Raw genomic sequence first — 23,462 nt, 5'->3', positions numbered from 1 at the left:
TCAGTCCAAATTGCAATTGTCAATATTGTGTGTGTGTTTTTTTTAAAGTACAAATTTATAGAATGTTTGGAAAAGTTAACAATTTTAACAATTATTTTAGTTTCAAATGATTATCATGACATTGATTACTTGACATTTAATTTGAACTGTGATCTATGTTTATAATTTTCCTTTGAGAGAAGGAAGTGGTGTGAGTCCCACTTTTACTATATTTCCGGTCTTCATCAGCTTCAGAGTATTGCATTGCTACAGTATACTTTCTGCATCAAAGCAAATTATTTACCCTTTTCTCCACCCAAGGTGAATTTGGAAATTTTTGTCCTGCAGATTACATACTGCATTCTTGTATTTCTTTTGAGTACTAACATTGTTACATGACTCAATGTTTAAACTACAAAGATATTAATTCCCTCAAATTATTTGAGAATGTAATTTTCAATGCAGGAGCTCCTGAGATGTTTTAGTTGTAGAGTGGTATAACTATTGTTTGATTAATCTTAAGAGCTTCTCTATGAAGTTTTATAGTATAACAAAGTTTGATAGTGAGTTGTTGAATTGATTTAAATGTTAGACCATAAGACATGGGAACAGAACAAAGCCATTTGACCTATCGAGTTTGCTCTGTCATTCTATTATGGCTGATTTATTATACCTCTCAATCCCATTTTCCTGCCTTCTCACTGTAACCTTTGATGCACTGACTAATCACAAACCTATCAACCTCTGCTTTAAATATACCCAATGACCTGGCCTCCACTGCAGTCCATGGCAATGAATTCCACAGATTCACCAACCTCTGGCTAAGGAGATTCCTTCTCATCTTTTCCAAATTGATGCCCCTTTCATCTGAGGCTGTGCCCTCTAGTATAATCATGATCTTAATGTACCAATAGAACATGCAACATGCTTGTGGTAATGCAGCTTTTACATTGTTTGCAGCATTTTCAGATTTCTGAGAATGTAATACTTTCCCCCTTTCACTGGAACAAAAAATGGATCATGGTTATTGTAAGTCTCTGCAGACTTGTATAGATATTTGTTTGTGAAAATTATGGAAAACTTCAGCTGGTAAAGACAATTCCAATTGTAAATGATTGAAAAATAGACACAGTGGAAAAAGGATTAAGCCAAATTACTTTGATCTGGTCATGTGACAAAGATGATAGTTTATCATGCATCAGGTCCTCTTTCTTGCTCAGTCCACCAAATCCTTTAATATCAAAATAACTTGTATTTATTTTTGAAGAGGCTTTTGTTGGGGCAGAATAATAAACTTTGGTATTGATCGCCAGACACTGCACCCATACACAGCCAGTGCAAACATTTCAGCTGCAATCTAGTTCCATGCAAGTCTGCTATTACAACACAACTTGTGAATCTTTGTGATTTTGTTTTATTTGTCTGTTTTATTTTTTTTTAAAGAAAACTGGATGGTGCAAATACAAGGGAAGGTATTTTATTATCCCGTAAACTACAACACCACAATCCTGTTATGCATTGTGGTTTCCTGCCAAGTGCAATTTAACCATTATTTAAGGCAACCTTTTTCCTTTTGTAATTTGAGAGCCTGAACACAATCTTTGTAATAAAGACAGAAAATGCATTAAAAAAAAACTTTTATTTCAGTTTGAATATACTAAATGACTAAGCATTCCCAATCTTGGTGTAGGCATTTCAAACAATTTGCGGTCCTTCAAGTAACCTTTTCCTCCTTGTTTCCTTACTCAGTTAAAGTCATGTACAGTCGGCCCTCCTTATCCGCAAGGGATTGGTTCCAAGATCCCACGCGGATACCAAAAAAACGTGGATGTTCAAGTCCCTTATTTAACCTGTCTCAGTGTGGGTGGATTTTAGGACCCAGGACAGCACAGGACCCGCCACTCTGTGTTTCTGTTCCGTTGACTTATAATACCTAATAAAATGTAAATGCTATGAAAATAGTTGTTATACTGTATTGTTTAGGGAATACTGACAAGAAAAAAAGTTTGTACATATTCAGTACAGACACAACCATCGTAGCTCTTCTGGGAACGCAGATGCCGATTCTCCCGTGATCTTTCAGTTCTTGAGGCTGTAGCGCTTTACGTAGCCAGCCAGCTATCCCTAGCACTAGCACTTCCATGAATTTCAGCTTCTTTCTGCTTTATTGTACGAATGCTCGATTTGTTCTTACCGACCTTACGGCTCACTTCGGAATGCAACATGCCACTTTTCAAAAGATCTAATATTTCTAATTTCTTGGCGAGAGATAGCACTTTACGCTCCCTCTTAGCCTTTGAGGAATTGCTTTGACCACGTCGTTTGCTTTTTAGGAGCCATTTTTTTCCACAGAAACAAAGTAGTGAATGAGCGAGACACGAGGTGAACAATGCTTGAACAACGAGTGCTGGAGAGAGAACTTCTGAGTTTTCCCGACTCGCGGTTGGTTGAACTCGCGGATAAGGAAGGCCGACTGTATATGTTGAAGGATTATCAAATAAAGTTGGATGTGTTGAACTAAATAACAAATGGGGGCTGTTCACACTCTTGGGGTGTTCTGGATTTAATCAAATTAGTTAAAGTGAGACACTGTTAACCTAATAGCAGGAAGCTTAAGGATTATAGTAAGTATAGAAATAAAACTCGAAGGGTCAAAATCATGTTGCTTCTGAGGTTAACTAAAAGAAGCTATGAAAGTATGTGGTATGAATTCAGCAATTTATTTTAAAAAGTTGAAAGTAGATGGGCAATGGCAAACACTAAATAAGATATACAGTTGCAAGAAAAAATTTGTGAACCCTTTGCAATTAACTGGTTTCCTACATTAATTACTCATAAAATGTGGTCTGATCTTCATCTAAGTAACAATAATAGACAAACACAATCTGCCTAAACTAATAATGTGCGAACAGTTGTACTTTTCGTGTCTTTATTGAACATGTTGTTTAATCATTCACAGTCCAGGCGGGAAAAAGTATGTAAATCCTTGTATTTAGTAACTAGCAGAGCCTCCTTTAGCAGCAATAACTTCTACCAAATATTTCCTGTAGCTGCTGAAATGACTTGCACAATGGTGAAGAAGAATCTTAGACCATTCCTCCATACAAAACTGTTTCAGTTCCACTTCAGGTCATGCTACAGCATCTCGATTGGATTAAGGTCTGGACTTCTGACTTGGTCATTCTAAAACACAAATTTTCTTCTTTTTAAACCAATTGTTGATTTACTCTTGTGCTTCTGATCACTGTCTTGCTGTATCATCCAACTTCTGTTAAGCTTCAGGTGATGGACCACTACCCTGACATTCTCCTGTAAGATGTCTTCATACAATTTTGAATTCATTGTTCCCTCAACAATTGCAAGCTGTCCAGGCCCTGAGGCAGCAAAGCAGCCCCAAACCATGATGTTCTTTCCACCATGCTTCACAGTTAGGTGGTGGTTTTGGTGTTGGTGTGCAGTGCTTTTTTTTTCCTCCAAAAACTGTGGTGTGCATTTTTGCCAAAAGGTTAAACTTTTGTCTCATCTGTTCACAAAATGTTCTCCCAGAAGCATTGTGGAACATCCAGGTGGTCTTTTGCAAACTTGAGACGTGCAAGGATGATTTATTAATTTATTTATTTTAAGAACAGTGGCTTCCTCCATGGTGTCCTTCCATGAACACCATTCTTATTCAGTGTCTTTCTCGTAGTGGGTACACGAATGGAGACTTTAGCAAGTTCTAAAGATTTTTGCAGGTCTTTTGCTGTTAACCTTGTCCTTTATCACCTCCATCACCATTCCACATTGTGCTCTTGGTGTGATCTTTGCAGGATGCCCGCTCGTAGGGAGAGTAGAAATAGTACTGAATTTCCTCCATTTGTAGACAGACTGCTTCTCTTACTGTGGTCTTCAGAAATGCTTTTGTAGCCTTTTTCAGTTTCATACATCTCTACAGTTCTGAGTTCCTTCTGAAAGATGTTTTAATCAAGAAATATGGTGCACATACAGTCGGCCCTCCTTATCCGCGAGTTCTGCATGTGCAAATTCAACCAACCGCATTGAGAAACCCGGAAGTGCTCTTCCAGCACTTAGAAACATAGAAACATAGAAAATAGGTGCAGGAGTAGGCCATTCGGCCCTTCGAGCCTGCACCGCCATTTATTATGATCATGGCTGATCATCCAACTCAGAACCCAGCCTTCCCTCCATACCCCCTGACCCCTGTAGCCACAAGGGCCATATCTAACTTCCTTTTAAACATAGCTAATGAACTGGCCTCAACAGTTTGCTGTGGCAGAGAATTCCACAGATTCACCACTCTCTGTGTGAAGAAGTTTTTCCTAACCTCGGTCCTAAAAGGCTTCCCCTCTATCCTCAAACTGTGACCCCTCGTTCTAGACCTCCCCAACATCGGGAACAATCTTCCTGCATCTAGCCTGTCCAATCCCTTTAGGATCTTATACGTTTCAATCAGATCCCCCCTCAATCTTCTAAATTCCAACGAGTACAAGCCCAGTTCATCCAGTCTTTCTTCATATGAAAGACCTGCCATCCCAGGAATCAATCTGGTGAACCTTCTTTGTACTCCCTCTATGGCAAAGATGTCTTTCCTCAGATTAGGGGACCAAAACTGCACACAATACTCCAGGTGTGGTCTCACCAAGGCCTTGTACAACTGCAGTAGTACCTCCCTGCTCCTGTACTCGAATCCTCTCGCTATAAATGCCAGCATACCGTTCGCCTTTTTCACCGCCTGCTGTACCTGCATGCCCACTTTCAATGACTGGTGTATAATGACACCCAGGTCTCGTTGCACCTCCCCTTTTCCTAATCGGCCACCATTCAGATAATAATCTGTTTTCCTATTTTTGCCACCAAAGTGGATAACTTCACATTTATCCACATTAAATTGCATCTGCCATGAGTTTGCCCACTCACCCAACCTATCCAAGTCACCCTGCATCCTCTTAGCATCCTCCTCACTGCTAACACTGCCACCCAGCTTCGTGTCATCCGCAAACTTGGAGATGCTGCATTTAATTCCCTCATCCAAGTCATTAATATATATTGTAAACAACTGGGGTCCCAGCACTGAGCCTTGCGGTACCCCACTAGTCACCGCCTGCCATTCTGAAAAGGTCCCGTTTATTCCCACTCTTTGCTTCCTGTCTGCTAACCAATTCTCCACCCACACCAATACCTTACCCCTAATACCGTGTGCTTTAAGTTTGCACACTAATCTCCTATGTGGGACCTTGTCAAAAGCCTTTTGAAAATCCAAATATACCACATCCACTGGTTCTCCCCTATCCACTCTACTAGTTACATCCTCAAAAAATTCTATGAGATTCGTCAGACATGATTTTCCTTTCACAAATCCATGCTGACTTTGTCCGATCATTTCACCGCTTTCCAAATGTACTGTTATCACATCCTTGATAACTGACTCCAGCAGTTTCCCCACCACCGATGTTAGGCTAACCGGCCTATAATTCCCCGGTTTCTCTCTCCCTCCTTTTTTAAAAAGTGGGGTTACATTAGCCACCCTCCAATCCTCAGGAACTAGTCCAGAATCTAACGAGTTTTGAAAAATTATCACTAATGCATCCACTATTTCTTGGGCCACTTCCTTAAGCACTCTGGGATGCAGACCATCTGGCCCTGGGGATTTATCTGCCTTCAATCCCTTCAATTTACCTAACACCACTTCCCTACTAACATGTATTTCGCTCAGTTCCTCCATCTCACTGGACCCTCTGTCCCTTACTATTTCTGGAAGATTATTTATGTCCTCCTTAGTGAAGACAGAACCAAAGTAATTATTCAATTGGTCTGCCATGTCCTTGCTCCCCATAATCAATTCACCTGTTTCTGTTTGCAGGGGACCTACATTTGTCTTTATCAGTCTTTTCCTTTTTACATATCTATAAAAGCTTTTACAGTCCGTTTTTATGTTCTCTGCCAGTTTTCTCTCATAATCTTTTTTCCCCTTCCTAATTAAGCCCTTTGTCCTCCTCTGCTGAACTCTGAATTTCTCCCAGTCCTCAGGTGAGCCACTTTCTCTGGCTAATTTGTATGCTACTTCTTTGGAATTGATACTATCCCTAATTTCTCTTGTCAGCCACGGGTGCACTACCTTCCTTGATTTATTCTTTTGCCAAACTGGGATGAACAATTGTTGTAGTTCATCCATGCAACCTTTAAATGCCTGCCATTGCATATCCACCGTCAATCCTTGAAGTGTCATTTGCCAGTCTATCTTAGCTAATTCATGTCTCATACCTTCAAAGTTACCCCTCTTTAAGTTCAGAACCTTTGTTTCTGAATTAACTACGTCACTCTCCATGTTAATGAAGAATTCCACCATATTATGGTCACTCTTACCCAAGGGGCCTCTCACGACAAGATCGCTAATTAACCCTTCCTCATTGCTCAAAACCCAGTCCAGAATAGCCTGCTCTCTAGTCGGTTCCTCGACATGTTGGTTCAAAAAACCATCCCGCATACATTCCAAGAAATCCTCTTCCTCAGCACCTTTACCAATTTGGTTCACCCAGTCTACATGTAGATTGAAGTCACCCATTATAACTGCTGTTCCTTTATTGCACACATTTCTAATTTCCTGTTTAATACCATCTCCGACCTCACTACTACTGTTAGGTGGCCTGTACACAACTCCCACCAGCGTCTTCTGCCCCTTAGTGTTACGCAGCTCTACCCATATCGATTCCACATCTTCCCGGCTTATGTCCTTCCTTTCTATTGCGTTAATCTCTTTTTTAACCAGCAACGCCACCCCACCTCCCCTTCCTTCGTGTCTATCCCTCCTGAATATTGAATATCCCTGAACGTTGAGCTCCCATCCCTGGTCACCCTGGAGCCATGTCTCTGTGATCCCAACTATATCATAATCATTAATAACAATCTGCACTTTCAATTCATCCACCTTATTACGAATGCTCCTTGCATTGACACATAAAGCCTTCAGGCACTCTTTTACAACTCTCTTAGCCCTTTTTAATGCTTGCCCTGGATTTGTCGGCCTGCCACTTTTACTTTTCCCCTTTGTACTTTTTGCTTCTACGCTCACTTTACACCCCTCTGTCTCTCTGCACTGGTTCCCATCCCTCTGTTGTGAACTAACCTCCTCACACCTAGCCGCTTTAATTTGATTCCCACCCCCCAACCATTCTAGTTTAAAGTCACCTCAGTAGCCCCCGCTAATCTCCCTGCCACTTGTTCAAACATGTACAGACTTTTTTTTTTCTTGTCATTATTCCCTAAACAATGCAGTGTAACAACTATTTTACATCGCATTTACATTGTATTAGGTATTATAAGTAATCTAGAGGTGATTTAAGGTATACGGAAGGATGTGCGTATGTCATTGTGGATCGGGATCGGAAAAAAAACGGAAGTTCTCTTAGTAAGTCGGAACAGGTACCTCCGGTATTATTTAGCGTCAGTCAAACGTTTGTCTTAGTATATAGTATATATTTTACCTTTCTATGCATATAAAACACTTAAGAAACGTATGTTACAGCGCCGGGTTCGGAAACGGAAATTCCCAAGTTCGATCCAGTGGCAGAGTGCTCCCAAGCGCGCTCTCCAGCCATGCCGGGTTGATACGGAGGATCAAAAACACAATACCCCAAAACCCAATATTAAAACACTGTGTTGCTTAGTAATAATTGTAGCTTTCATCGGGGCAGGGCCCTTCTCACTTTATCCTTTTAAAATTGTTCCGATCATTGACCAACTGTAGCCTAATGCTTTTCCAATGACCGATGGCGTTTCACCTCTTTCCGATCACTTTATTATTGCCACTTTATTTTAAATAGTGATTATTTTCATGAACAGAAACCCTGCGGCTTCAGAGCTCCGCTGCTGGGTCCTAATGTCCACCGCACTGAGACAGGTTGAATAAGGGACTTGAGCATCTGCGTTTTTTGGTATCCGCGAGGGGTCCCGGAACCAATCCCTTGCGGATAAGGAGGGCCGACTGTAAATAGATCTTGAGAAGAGCAGACTCTGTCAGTAACCTGACTGTCTTTTTTTTTAATATGTAGGGCAGATCACATCTACAACCCACACCTCCAATCTCAACTCATTGATTGGAACACCTGACTCCAATAGGTTTTGTAGAAGGCATTACCCCAAAGGTTCACGTACTTTGTTGAACCTAGACTGTGATTGTTTAAATGGTGTACTCGGTATTGACGAGAAGTAGTACAATTGTTTGTATTAGTTTAGGCAGTTTGTCTATTATTGTGACTTATTTGAAGATCAGTCCACATTTTGAGTAATTAATGCAGAAAACTAGGTAATTGCGAAGGGTTCACATGTATTTACTTATTGGGGCTTGTTTTCTAATTTTAGCCCTTTCTAGATGTCAGGAGCCTTGGAAAATTTATCCTTGACCGTTGTCACCTCAGTCAAGCCTACTATGAGTGTAAATCAAAGCCAGATCTGAGTTTCTCTTACCGCTGCTTGATTAAGAAGTTAAATGTAGTCTTATAGATGTTTTTTATCCTACTCTCTTCTCTCTTGCGCTCAACTTCTACCTGATTGCTATGTTATTAGTTGCTTGCTGGCTTGGTTCTACTTTTGAGAATCTTGATTTCTCTCCACCCCACCCTGGTATGTCTTCCCTTCTTCCTCTTTTAATGTGCTCTCAGTAATCTTTGTCAAAATTTGCATGAAATGTAATTTCCTTTTTCTGAAATGTACAAGTGAAGTCAATGGTTCTTAGATCGTTGGAATGCATCCTCTGGAAGTTCCAGTGCATTTTGGTTTTAGCTGCTAGGTATTATTTTTGGAGGAGACTAGATGCTACTAGCTCTTTTCCCTCTCAACTTGAAAGGATTTTTGCCTGACAATTCACATAGCCAATTATGCCTCACAACGAACCAAATTAGGCATAATGGAAATAGCTTGCATGTTGTTTTGTGGAAGTACACTGTCAAAAGTGCTAGGTACTAGATATAGGCTACTTTATGCTGTTTGCAGAAAAAGTATTTCTTCCTGAAGGTGACAGATCTGAGAGATCATCCCTGGATAGCTTTGTAATTAGTCAATATTTTCCTTCTGGTAATGTGTCAACAGGATATTTTTATACAGTTGGCATTGGAATGTAACTTAATTGTGCTATCTATGTGCATGTAATTTACATCGGGCACAGTGGGATGGGAAGAGCAAAACTGTTTCATATTGAAGAGTCACTGTTGTTTATAGCTGCCTCAGTGGCAATCTAGTTAGCATTTGCTTAGGATTGAATTTGTGACTTTGCAGATGTGTGTTTCCTCTTGGCAGGAAATAGTAATATCTTTTTCATTTCATTAAATGTAGATTCACCAAGACCATCTTTTCGCACACTGTTTAAATACCCATCAGTTTTGAAAAGCATATCCTAAAACTTCGCATTCCATTTGTCCTCTATGGAAATGCTTTTTCACATTCTGAGGTGTGCTTCTAGAAGCCTTTGGAATAAGCATTTAAGCTACTTATTGAAATTGCATCAATTGTGTGTGCCCCTTGCTGGATGCAAACTATTTTCGATTATATAAACTAATTACATTAAATTCCTGCATCTTTGTGCCCAATTTCTTCAATCTCCCTTGCTTGCTGCATTGCAGTGGATATAATAGTTATTCTTGCATGTTGGGGCTTTTTTCCAAAAACAGTTGTTAGTGATGCTTGCTACCCATTTCAAAAACATTAATTCAGATTAATCTGTATTCTTGGGCTTGTCTCTCTTCAGAATATAGCTCTTATTGTAAGTTGAGTCGGTGGTGAAGAAGGTAAATGCAATGTTGGGCATTCACTTCTAGAGGCATAGAGTATAAGAGCAGGGATTTGATGTTGAGGTTCTTTCAGGCACTCGCGAGACCACACTTGGAGTATTGTGTGCAGTTTTGTGTTCCTTATTTTAGAAAGGTTTTCTGACATTGGAGAGGGTTCAGAGAAGATTCACGAGAATAATTCCAGGAATGAAAGGGTTACTGTATGATGAATGTCTGGCAGCTCTTGGGTTGTATTCCCTGGTGTTCAGGCAAATGAAGGGGTATCTTAGAAACATTCCAAATCTTAAAAGTCCTGAGCAGATTACATATGGCAAAGTTATTTCCCATGGTAGGGGAATCCAGGACAAGAGGGCACGACTTCAGGATTGAAGGACGTCCATTTAGAACAGAGATGCAGAGAAATTCCTTTAGTCAGAGGGTGGTAAATCTGTGGAATTTGTTGCTGCAAGCAGCTGTGGAGGCCAGGTCATTGGGTGCATTTAAGGCAGAGATAGATAGGTTCTTGATTAGCCAGGGCATCAAAGGGAATGGGGAGAAGGCAGGGGAGTGGGTATGACTGGAACAATTGAATGGCGGAGCAGACTCGGTGGGCTGAATGGTCTACTTCTCTGATATCTTATGGTCTTGTATCTGTCTAGAAATTGGATTGTGTGGTTCTTAATTTGGGTGCAGTGTACAGTTGAAGTTGTATTTTTAAAAAAAAATGAAAATCAGTCTTTGCCTTTCAGATCGTGAGGCAGTTGTTTCTCTGACCAGACTTGAGTCTGGGGTTCACAATGTTTGCAGATTATCACAAATGTACACAGAAATGACCAATGAAATGACGAAGGGTCTTGGCCTGAAACCCTTGTGAATGCAAGCAGGCTTTTTCCACTGAGGCAAGGGGAGAAAAAAACCAGAGGACATGGGTTTAGGGTGAGGGCGGAAAAGTTTAAAGGGAACATTAGGGGGGGCTTCACACAGAGTGGTGGGAGTATGGAATGAGCTGCCAGACGAGGTGGTAAATGCGGGTTCTTTTTTAACATTTAAGAATAAATTGGACAGATACATGGATGGGAGGTGTATGGAGGGATATGATCCGTGTGCAGGTCAGTGGGACTAGGCAGAAAATGGTTCGGCACAGCCAAGAAGGGCCAAAAGGCCTGTTTCTGCCGTAGTTTCTATGGTTTCTATGAAACATCGACTGTACCTCTTCCTAGAGATGCTGCCTGGCCTGCTGCTTTCACCAGCAACTTTGATGTGTGTTGCAATGAAATTAAATTCACATTTGGGATTTTCAGTTGCTTAAAAGTATAGCCCATGATGTTCTTTCCATTTTATTTCAATGTGCTATAAATTCTGCCAAATTGGGGTGATGTTTGGGAAGTCCCAGGTTGATATTGGGAACCACTTAAGTTAGTTCCCCATAAATTTATTTTCCTGACTTTCTTTCAGGCTCGTTAATATCTTGATGACCTTCCGATCATTACCCTTTCCTGATGGTTTGCAGTATCTGATTCCACTGCCCTAAACTAACGCAGCCCTTGATACCTCTAACTTGTAAAACCAATCTGCAGCCAGGTTCTGGCTTCAGATTTGCATGACTTTTGCATGTTTTTGTCAGTGGAGCAAGTGAGTGAATGATATGCAGAATTGAATTCCCTAACTGCAAGTCCATAGACAAAACTTTTGCAAGCACAGATTAAATCTTAAGCAATGTTTTCTTTGTGGATCAAATACTATTCAGATCAATTCCTACTTTAATTTTGAGGTGCCTTTTCTATTGCATCCTCCTGATGCAATAGTTTTCTCATTATCCACAGCTCTCCCTTTGTGTTGTCTGCAAGCTAATTCTTCTTCTCCTCTTTTCTCTCCCCCCCCCCCTCCCACCCAACACTTGTTTTGTCAGTTATTTACATATGTCTAAGCACAAACAATAGGTCCCAGTACTGATCACTGCAGAACACTGCTGGTCATAGAGGTTTGAATCCAGTCTATCGAGTCACTGTGGTTCCCATGTTTTTTGATATTTTGGGTCAGTCTGCCATGAAGGACCTTGTCAAGTGCTTTACTAACATCCATATATGCCATATCCATTGCCTACCCATATTGCCAGTTTTGTCTTCCAAACTTGTAAAATTGCTGCCTAAGATTTTTTTAATGAACTGTACACTTTGATGTTAATTGGAGGAATGATTAAATGTTTCTTTTGATACGATGACTGCAGCAGATCTGTTTGCTAGCTTTAAATTGCCATTTAAAAACTTGGTGCTAACAGTTTTGGTAACCATTTGAATTGTTTCAGCTGCTTGCTTCAGGATGGCAGTGTCTGATGATTAAGCTGTTGTTTTATTACTAGCTTGCCAATCGAGCACGGACAGAGAAGGAAGAGAAATTAAGCCAAGCTTATGCAATTAGTGCCGGAGTCTCTCCAGAAGGCCAGCAGCTTTTTCAGACTATCCATAAGACGTAAGTTCATTTTTTTTTCTAAATGGCTTATTTCATCAAAAATAGAGAAATTTTCTAGTTCAATGAATTAAAAAAAAGGTTGTGGTATGATACAGCAGTTGATTTAATTTGAAAACATTTTGAGAATCTGTTCAAGTAAAAAGTCAAAGCAATATATACTTAAAGATTCATCCCTGTTCTGTAGTGCTTACTATATAGTCATGTCAGAGCTTGTTACTGCCTCCCAAATTCATTATATTGAATTTAACATAGTGCATTCTGGAAGTGGTGTATGGTGCATTGCCATGACTGTAAAGTAGATTTAGTGCTTCCAAGCAGGAATAAATTTCTGGGTACTGATCCAGTTGAACCAATATTGATTTTAAATAATTTAAACACACTATGCAATCATGGCATTCATTGATTATCTCAATCAGTTGATAATATTTACTTGAGGCATAATGTAAAATCAATATAAATTCTGTTCAGTTGCTTGCTTAACTGCCAGAATATTATATAAATTATGTAATTACATAAATTCTTAATTATATTTATTGTATAATTCTGCCTTGGATAATGCAAAACATTTTTCTATCAGTGGAATTGAATTAAGCCATTATTGCATAATATCTGTTCTGTTTAAATTCAGCCTGAGGATTGATTATAACAAGAATGTTCGATTAGTTCCGTTATTACAAGGATGCAATAATATCAACCACTTTTCTCTCCAGCAAGATGCAATTTTTTCACAAAATGTACATTTTTTAATAAAGAACATCTAATTGTTTTATCCATGCCATTTTTGTCTTCCGCTCCCTACCCATGTTCCTCCTAGCTGCACTCCATTCCACTTTCCATCTTCTTTCAGTTCCAATGTCTTTCTGAAATTGTACACCTTTTGAACAACACTTGTTCTTCAGTAACTGTCCAAGTGGCTTTTCTTTCTGAACTTGAAGCTAATTTTGATTATGTACATTGGTGACATCCATGCGCATGTCAGGCAGTTGTTGCTGGATAACAATTGAGATCAGAATGCTGTCTATTCTTTTTCACCTTTTCTGTCACAATCTTGTGATGTTGAAATTTTAGCTCTTAAGAGATATGATTTATGGATTACATGAGTTGTTGGTTGTATAAACTGTTAAGTAAGATGCCCTGGTATTCAAATTTACTTTTGCATCTATTTCTTTTTAGTGGATCGCTACACAATTTCACTTTTTAAACTAGAACACGCCATTCCAGAGCTTATATACGCCCCATCCCATCTAACTGGTCATTGTTAAATAGTGTAGCTGGGATGATAGGAATTTGCTTTTTAAAAAAAACCCTACTGTTAAACAAGGTAAAACTGACTGCTGCTGCAAGTTATCTGTTTTAACCTTAAGATAATTTGGAGTTAATCTACTGAAAGGAAATGTGTGAATATTTTGAAAATGGCCACTTTGAAAGATATTGGAGAAAGAAGAAAATTTTGGAATTAGTTTTCCATATCTGGTGACAAAATGGTTATAGTACTACAGTTTCATGGTTGAACAGTGTCTTGGGTGAATAAGCTTCCTCTAAGCTTAAATTATTTTTTTCAACATTTTTTATCTCAATACATTAACTTTTTCTTTTTCCACGTGTTCCTCATTATAGTTCACTTAACACAGGTTTAGAGTGGTGTTAAAGTTTTGCATTATTTCTGGAAATGCAAAGATCATATGATGTTCAATATTTATGCCAGGAATTTTACTGTGGGGTTAAGATTTTCAATAGATCTGCATGAGAGGAACAGGCTTTCCCTGGCAGAGCATTAGTCAGGTATTCCAATATTATCACTGTCACGCAATCATTGCTCTTGTCTAATGATTGAACTAGGCCCTGAATTTCCATTTTGCCAATGCTCTGCTTCTGCTCATCAGGACAAGGAAGAATGAGCCAAAAATGGAGAAGATCAGTGTAAAAGCTTGCAAAGTTATTGTTGCACACTTCAGGAACATAAACATGTAATCTTAAATTGGTAGCTCAGTGTAGCACCAAGTGAGTGTCATTGTCCCTTTCAAGTAAATGGATTTGAAAAGCATGTTGCTTTCTGAAGAAATGCAGGCTGTACTGCTAGCATTATAGCCAATATTTCTTAATCAACACTGCATTATTTTATCTATTTATTTACAGTGTGCAAATTGCCTGTTATATTTGCCTGCACAACAGTAAGTAAAGACAGGCATTAGCCAATCGCTTTTGAAGTAATGATTTTTGTCTGCTGTCTTGCATAGATAATGGCCAATTGGGCAAGATTGCACGGAGCTTCTAAATACTCAGTTACAGAGGAGAATAAAGTTGCTCTATTATAACTGCCAGGAATTTTCCAAGCATACATCCTATTTTCCCTTTGAATTAAAAAATTTATTTTGTTGTCTTGAGCCAGGGTTTTGTATTGGTGATGGTGACTAACACTAAGGATGTTTGTATTCCCAGTTGGTGCCCTTCAAGCTTGTTAATTTGATTTGCAGACATATGTGAGTGCAAAAGCTATTGTGCTTTGATTGGAAGTTACAACAGCTTTTAGTTGATAACAAAGTTTGAAATAATTTTAATGGTAAATGGATCGGAAATCCATTTAATTGTCTGGTCAACCAGCATTCTTATGTAATGTATACTTTTTTAGCATCAAGGAATGTAAATGGCAAGAGAAGAGCATAATTGTCATGGACGAAGTTGTAATTGTACCACCTTACCAAGTTGAGAACTGTAGAGGCAAAGAAGGAAGCGCATTAAGTCACGTACGTAAAATAGTAAGTACACGTACATTTTCTCTCTCCCTGTTTAAGGTCTCACTCATGATATTCTTTGATCGTTGGTAGACACTTTTTATACCCAGGCAAATTTTGTGGCATTTTTGTGAGCAAATAGTTCTCTATGGCTAATTAAATTCAGTGATCTGAAATTGCCAATAGAGTGAAAGCATTGCGAATTTCTTCTGTCAGTGGAGTCAGAGCTTGGAGAATTTTTATTTAACCTTTAACATCTTCCATCCTCCAAAAAAAAATAGATGAAACCTGTTTGAGCACATGCTCATTCTTTATATTTCAGTGCTTTAAATTTTTGCAAGTGGTTTCTTACCACGCTGTATCCATAGTGTTGGAATGATTGCATTATTTTTTGTGCTGCCAGCAGTTGGAGAAACAATTGGGAAGGTAATGAAAGTATGCACACTGGCAGATAAGACAAGCTCATAAGTGTGTAGAGAATGAATGAATGAATATGGGTCACGTGCATGCAAATAGATTAGTTTGATTTGGCATCATGTGTTGACGGGACTACTTGTTATGTACTGTTCTATGTTACAATTTGCCCAAAACAAGATACATGCGAGTGACAGAGGAGAAGAGTGAGGGTGAGCATCTGTTACCAAGTTTTTCCAGCAGTTTCTTTTTGAATTCTTCAAAATTGATTTTGTTTTGCAAATCATCAAACTTCCCTGAAAATGTTATTTTATTACATTTCTGAAAATACTTGATTGTTAGCTGCTTTTGTTTTAACCTTGAGTTATTCTGATGTGCTAAGCTTCCCATAGTTGTGCTTTATAGTCAAATCTAAAATAGTTAATATTGAAGGACAGCATGTATTAGTACCAATAACGGAATCAAATTTCCAACCTGAATTGCCCTTGCACGAAGGCCTGATCTGAACTTTAGTTCATTAATTTATATTTAGACTAAGAAGGCTGTACATTTAAAGAGTTTGTCCACTTCCACTACTCAATGCTGAAATCGGCATTTCTCATAATTCTCATACCCATCTTCTAAGCTGCTTATGATTGCACAGTATGTTGTCTTTTGCAGTATATTTTATTTGGCTGTTTTAAAAGTAACCAATTTAAGTATAATTTGTAGAGCTGTGAGAGTTGGGCATTGCCATTCTGTGTCTTAAACTAGCATTTGTGCTTGGGAATTGCTTTGAGTAAAAAGAGAAATGAGAGCTCATGATGGAATGGGCACCATCTAACCAAAGGATTTTGTTAGTACATGCTGGTTTTTATAACTGTTATAAGTATGTGTTCATAAGATATTTAATAAACATCTTAAATTTTGATAATGTTGGGGTTGCTTATAACATGTTTAAAGTTCTGTTGAACTGACAATTTTGTCAGGTAATTAAATCTGGTAGGTACTTAATTTTTAATTAACTTTTGTTATGAAGTAGTAGGTGAAATAGAATGCAGTTTGGTTAAAATCCAAATGTCAATCTCCACCTATCATTTGTTTTTGTGCTGCTAGTGTACCTTGCATCTTAAAAAATACTAGACAGACCCATTATAATTGTACACATTTGTAGGAATTTAGATGGTGACAAGTTGATATTCCATGTATTGAGTAGTTTATTTTTTGTTATGTTAAATACTGGATTAAATAATAAGAGGGAGGGCAAGCTTCAAAGCACACTAGACAGAACTAAGAAGAACCTTGAATGCAAGACTTTGAAATTCCCGAAAGTCCTCCAGGTAGTCATGATACATGCAGGGAAGTATAGATATGGAGATCATGAAATCTTGTATCAGAAATTGTATTTAAACTTTCAGAGACTGATGGAAGCTAAGCAGCTTAACTGTTGAAGACATTTTATAATCAGAATATATTCTGGGCAGTATTCTGGAACACTTAACACTTTCTACCTTTTGAGTGTGGATACTTGGTTGCTGAGTATACTTAAAGCTGGCATTAATAAATATTTACGGCCGACACAGGAACCGTTTTGATCTATGTTGTCCCTATGATAAGAACTAACAATGCAGGAGTATTAGTAGATTAATAATATCATTTATTCAACCGGGAAGATCTTTTGAATTATGATAGTATGATTGCATTTGAATCAGCAAAAGAAGCAGAAGAGATGAAAAATATATTAGCCATAGTAAACTAGGCTTCACAGTTCAAAGACGGCAATTAATCAGTTAGTTATAATACCAATAAGACAAATTCCATTTGGCCAATTAAGCAGCTGTGCCCAACAAATAGGATAACATGTAGTATCACACCAAAAGAAAATAACCCTACAAATGCAAGGAAAAGTGGAGGTAAATCATGTGATTTTTTAAAAAAGTAAGTAATTGGTAGGGGGCAAAGGAGAACTGCATGGGGGGTGGGGTGGATTGGTGTTGTGAAATATTAAAGACTCCGCTAATTTTTATGTGATTTGGTGAGGTGGTGTTCCAGGACAATGTTTCCCAAAAGCACAGGAAGAACAGACTTCTTTGAAAAGCTTTGTTTTTCATATTAGAATACGACCATTTTCTGGGAATCTGTTGGTTGGGCATGCATTGTGGGGAAGGTATTGGAATCTTTAATTAGCTGTAGAGTGGCTAGGCACTTGAGCATGAATTTTTAGAGTCAGTTATTCATTCAGGGTGTGTCATGGAATTGATTGGTGGGTAAGGTTAAAGAAAATGGGAGCATTGCTTTATAGACAATGATGAAACAAATATTTCCTAAGAATAGTGAGTTAGTCATGGACTGTTCAGAAATCTGATGGCAGAGGAGGAGAAGCAGTTACTAAAGTTTAGGCAGTGACAGATGATGCAGTATGTCATAAACAGGCGATGTACTCCTTTACTAAATACAAAACAATGGTTCTGTGTTTGGAAAACAGTACTTTAAAGTTAAGCATTTATTATATTCCAGATGTATTTTAAATGGGGGTGCATGGGTCAGTGTCATGCAAGTGTTGAATTAGAAACAAGGCCATTCAGATTCTGCATGTGCCTTTTCCATAGTGGCTGTGACACTCATTTACTTTCAAAGTACAGTGTTAGTCAAGTGTTTGACGTTATTAGAACAGAATATCTCTCAAAATTATTCTCATCTTAATTTTAATTTTGTAATTAAATAAACTGACTTCAAATTCCAGTTGAGATTATTGTATAATGTTCATGTTTTCACTAAAGTTCTGGGTAAATATTTTTGTAGAACAGGACTGGAGTAAGCCCATCTGCCACCTTTACCATCCTATCTACTTGTGTTGTCAATTTTGGGCAGCTATGTGCTTGTGCTGACTGCAATATCCCTTTCTCGATTAATGCCCTTGAGTGTTCTACCATTACTGTATACTTTCCTCTTTCATTTGACCTCCAATGTATTAAGGCTGTTTTATTCTTGAATGTGCTCTATTATGCATTATGCTTGTCAAGTAAAAATAGTCTTTTAAAGCTGGCAGATACGCAAACATTGAACTTTCAGTCCTGAACTAATTTCATTGAGTGGTTAATTATGGACTAATCTCTACATAATTAACCAGTTTCATTTCCCTCAAAACCTTTTGGGGGTTGAAAATCTTAGTTAACTCAGCATCTACGGCTTGTCTGAAGAAAGTATGATGGATTGTAAAGTTTATGGATAATGCCCTTCCACTGCTTTTGTATGTTTCACTCTGAAAGGCCCCTCTCTAATTTTGAATTAGTGCCACTTTGTTCAGTCTCCTTCTACCACTGTAAACAAAATTTTAATTGCTCTCTAAAGAATCCTTTTGATAGTTTTAAAGAAATTATCTTTGTCATCAACTCCATGGAATTCAGTCTTAACAAACTTCGTAATTTAACTTTTTAAACCCTGGTATATATCTAGTAAAACATCAAACTATTAGTAAATCATTGTGTATTTGGGAAGGAATAAAATAGTACCTATTGCTGCAGAGGTTAAGAGAAATTGGCTGGGGGGTAGGAGGGAGCAGAAAATGTCATTTTGAATGGAGCTGATTTATTAGCCAATATTCTAACAGTAGTTTGGTTACTTGGACCTGTGCACCAGATCTACTAGGTTGCCCTAAATAATCAAATTCATTTTTACTCCATAAATGTTCAGCTTTGTCATTTGTAACTTTGTGTGCAAGATAAATGGAGGGGGGGGGGGGAAGGCTTCTATTAGTATAGTGAAGCTATCAGACTATATTTAAAAAAAAGAAAGGAAGACATAGTGTTTTGCTCATTTTTGTTCATCTCTTCCTTTCTTTTAGGTTGAGAAACATTTTAGAGATTTGGAAAATCAGAAGTTAATGCAACAACGTTCACAAGCACAGCAAACACAGAAGGAAACTGCTTTGTCGTCCTGAGTGGCTTGGATAGTCCTTTGCAGAGCCTGATCGGGGAGGGATGGGGAATTTTTTTTTTCCTGTGATGGGGAGGGAGTAGTCCACATGTTCTCCAGGGAGAATCTACAGTGAGCTGACATTTCCACTTTGAGAAGAGAATAGACTTTACAAAAAAGCAGACAAGACAACACTTACTGTAACTTGACTAACTATAAATTACCTTTTTTCTTTGTTAGCTTTTTAAAAAAAAGTCATTTTGTTTTATTTTTTACATGTTCATTTACTTTTCCTATTGTCATTACACTCATTTTAGGTAGATCCTAAATTGTTGTTTGTGACTTACACAACTTTACAAATATATTTGTTAAAGTAACAAACCAGCTCATTATAGTAATGGTGTTCTAACGAGGAAACCAAAGCAAGAAGGTAATTTAACTTGTTAAGTGGTTGTCCCATGTTGGAGAGATTTCATTTTAAGTCCTTTTATTTTTCCAGAAGCTTATTCTCAGAAGGAATAAGTCCAGTTGTGTTTTTTTTAAACGTCACTGAAAAGTCTTCCAGTGAAGAATCGTGTATTTGATGATGGAAGATTTGGCTCATAAGCTTATCCTCTGACTGTGTACAGAATCGGTTTGTCTTGCTAAGACAGTGCTTATGGAGAGTGGCCATTTTAAAGGATATAACTGTTCATGCAGTTTTGCATGTATCATGTACTGTACACTTCATTAAATTGGAAGAAAAGGTGTTGCCTGGTCTTTGCATAATAAAATTAGGCAGTAACAGTCATAAAGTCCTTTTTATAGGCTGGTGAAGAATCTATGATAATGTATATTTTTATTCGCAGTCCCTGTCAGCACAACGCTATAATATAAATTGGAGGAATTTAAAACATTTTAAAGCTGAATCTGTTATTGTCTTATTTTGATTGAAAATATGAAATTAAAGAGTACGAAGAAACGTGTAATCAGTGTTCTTTATTCTATACTTTATTTTCCCTGCAGATAGTTTGCTAGATTGACTTTTTTTCGTCAAAATTTCCATGGCACCTTTCTGGGTAATTTGAAGAAGAGATGCAATTTGTTAATTTCTTCTACTTTAAACCATCATTTCTAGTGAATTCAATTTTTTAGAAATTGTATTGAGAAGTCTAGTACTGCATGGTTGAATGAATTTGTCATATGTACACTTGTACTAATTTCAGTTGACCTTCTCACTCCGAAGTTAACTGGTTTACCAAAAGGATTAGCATTAACAATGTAAAACTAACAGAGGATTGCAATTCAGTACCTTTTGCTTAAAGTTTACTTAACTATTTGGGATGTTATGAAGCAAATTATTACCTTTGTTTCTCTCATATGGAAAGGTTTTTTTTGCAATATTTATTTGCCCACTTGGTGAACCTACTGACAAAATTTTTCCCATTGCAGTCTGATATCAAGCTGTTTTCCAGCTATGTTTTCTTTATTGTCAAAATGTTTCTTCAATTAAATATTTGAGCAATGTGATGATAAATGAATACCACTGAGTAAGTATTCATGTTTGGGCACGTGGCCAAGTGGTTAAGGTATTCGGCTAGCAACCTGCAGGTCGTGAGTTCGAGCCCCAGCCAAGGCAGCATGTTGTGTCCTTAAGCAAGGCACTTAACCACACAGTGCCAAGCTATATCGGCCCTTGCCCTTACTATCGGTGTCGTGGAGAGGGGAGACTTGCAGCATGGGCAACTGCCGGTCTTCCATACAACCTTGCCCTGGAGAGTGAAGACTTTCCAGGCATAGATCCATGGTCTCACAAGACTAATGGATGCCTTCAAGTATTCATCAAGGGAATCATTTTATTCATTTGAATTTCGTATTTTATAAAGCTTGGTTCAAATATTTTGTACCAATTTCATAAACAGTGCAGTTATATTTAATGTGGTAAGTACGTATATGCTTGAACTTGTTTCCTATTTGAATTAGCAATTGATAGAATCCTATTGGAAATGGGGAAAGTTCTGCTTCGAAGGCAAATGACAAGCAGGTTATGTAAGCAGGAATAGTAATTCTTTATTGACAGTTTCTGCTTTTGTGGTTCATTGTTCATCTAGTATAATATCAGTGATTGAAGTGCTTTAAAAATCCTGTACCAATATTCATTAATGTACGTATAAGCCCTTAAGGCAAAATAAGTAATTGGGTCAATACCATTCTAGCCTCGTGCTCATGATAAGGTGCTATCTAAATTTTTTGCATTCATGGGTAGGTACTAAGCAAATGAGTTGCATTTCCACTGATCTTGTGAATTTTTTTTTCTGGATATTGTAATTGGTGAAAGAGATTGTGTCCATTGTCACCTGTTTCATAGTTGGGTTAGATGCCAGGGATAAATTCCCTTTGCAGAGAATCATTAAGCTTAAATTATTAATGAAGAAAGTATAGAAGTATTACAGACCTTTTAAAACAATTGGATAAATGAAGTTTGCATAAGCAAGTGGTTACCATTGATATCGATCTGGTCTCCAGGAGTTTTAGTTTGAGCAGCTTTTGCAGAAATCTGCAAATTTGTCCTTCAAAAATTGACCTATATTTCTTCTTGGATGTCTGGGATCAGAGGGTAGTGAATCTAGAATTCATTGCCACAGGAGGCTGTGAAGGCAAGTATATTTAAAGCAGTGGTTGAGAAGTTCTTGATTAGTAAATGTGACAGAGGTTATGTGTATGGAGTAAAGCCAGATCTAACATATAGAGAGGCTTTGAGGAAAGAGAAGCAGAATAAACGGTGTAAAGACAGTAAGGTAGAAGGGCTGAAATGTGTGTACCTCAATGCAAGAAGCATCAGGAATAAAGCTGATGAACTGAGAGCTTGGATATGTGCATGGAATTATGTAGTGGCCATTACAGAGACTTGGCTGGCACCAGAGCAGGAATGGATTCTCAATATTCCTGGATTTCAGTGCTTTAAAAGGGATAGAGAGGGCAGAAAAAGGGGAGGAGGGGTGGCATTACTGGTCAGGGATACTATTACAGCTACAGAAAGGGTGGGGTAATGTAGCAGGATCCTCTTTTGAGTCAGTATGGGTGGAAGTCAGGAACAGGAAGGGAGCAGTTACTCTATTGGGGGTATTCTATAGCCCCCCCCCCCCCCCGGTAGCAGCAGAGATACAGAGGAGCAGATTGGGAGGCAGATTTTGGAAAGGTGCAAAAATAACAGGGTTGTTATCATGGGTGACTTTAACTTCCCTAATATTGATTGGCACCTGATTAGTTCCAAGGGTTTAGATGGGGCAGAGTTTGTTAAGTGTGTCCAGGACGGATTCCTGTCACGGTATGTGGACAGGCCGACTAGGGGGAATGCCATACTAGGTCTAGTACTAGGTAATGAACCGGGTCAGGTCACAGATCTCTCAGTGGGTGAGCATCTGGGGGACAGTGACCTCTGCTCCCTGACCTTTAGCATTATCATGGAAAAGGATAGAATCAGAGAGGACAGGAAAATTTTTAATTGGGGAAGGGCAAATTATGAGGCTATAAGGCTAGAAATTGCAGGTGTGAATTGGGAGGATGTTTTTGCAGGGAAATGTGCTATGGACATGTGGTCGATGTTTAGAGATCTCTTGCAGGAGGTTAGGGATAAATTTGTCCTGGTGAGGAAGATAAAGAATGGTAGGGTGAAGGAACCATGGGTGACAAATAAGGTGTAAAATCTAGTCAGGTAGAAGAAGGCAGCATACATGAGGTTTAGGAAGCAAAGATCAGATGGGTCTATTGAGGATTATTGGGAAGCAAGAAAGGAGCTTAAGAAGGGGCTGAGAAGAGCAAGAAGGGGGGCATGAGAAGGCCTTGGTGAATAGGGTAAAGGAAAACCCCAAGGCATTCTTCAATTATGTGAAGAAAAAAAGGATGACAGGAGTGAGGGTAGGACCGATTAGAGATAAAGGTGGGAAGATGTGCCTGGAGGCTGTGGAAGTGAGTGAGGTTCTCAATGAATAATTCTCTTCGGTATTCACCAATGAGAGGGAACTTGATGGTGAGGACAGTATGAGTGAGGTTGATGTTCTGGAGCATGTTGATATTAAGGGAGAGGAGGTGTTGGAGTTGTTAAAACACGTTAGGGCGGATAAGTCCCCAGGGCCTGACGGAATATTCCCCAGGCTGCTCCACGAGGCGAGGGAAGAGATTGCTGAGCCTCTGGCCAGGATATTTATGTCCTCATCCACGGGAATAGAACTGG

The 23,462-nt window shown here is 38.5% G+C and overlaps 1 protein-coding gene across 2 annotated transcripts in view; it reads left to right on the top strand.

Moving 5' to 3' along the window:
* The window catches only part of LOC134340578 (protein LSM12-like), a 40,573-nt gene extending 20,321 nt beyond the window's left edge, over positions 1 to 20,252 (top strand). For both annotated transcript variants that reach the window (XM_063037989.1, XM_063037990.1), the window contains 3 exons: positions 12,100 to 12,209; positions 14,839 to 14,965; positions 19,179 to 20,252. In XM_063037989.1, coding sequence (XP_062894059.1) covers positions 12,100 to 12,209; positions 14,839 to 14,965; positions 19,179 to 19,274 — 333 coding nt within the window. In that variant the 3' untranslated portion in view covers positions 19,275 to 20,252. The remainder of the gene's footprint in view (positions 1 to 12,099; positions 12,210 to 14,838; positions 14,966 to 19,178) is intronic.
* Positions 20,253 to 23,462: the final 3,210 nt, after the last annotated feature.

Source organism: Mobula hypostoma, chromosome X1, assembly GCF_963921235.1.
Source record: "Mobula hypostoma chromosome X1, sMobHyp1.1, whole genome shotgun sequence".
NCBI classification, from domain to species: Eukaryota; Metazoa; Chordata; class Chondrichthyes; order Myliobatiformes; family Myliobatidae; genus Mobula; species Mobula hypostoma.
This window is presented reverse-complemented; position numbering and strand designations above follow the sequence as displayed.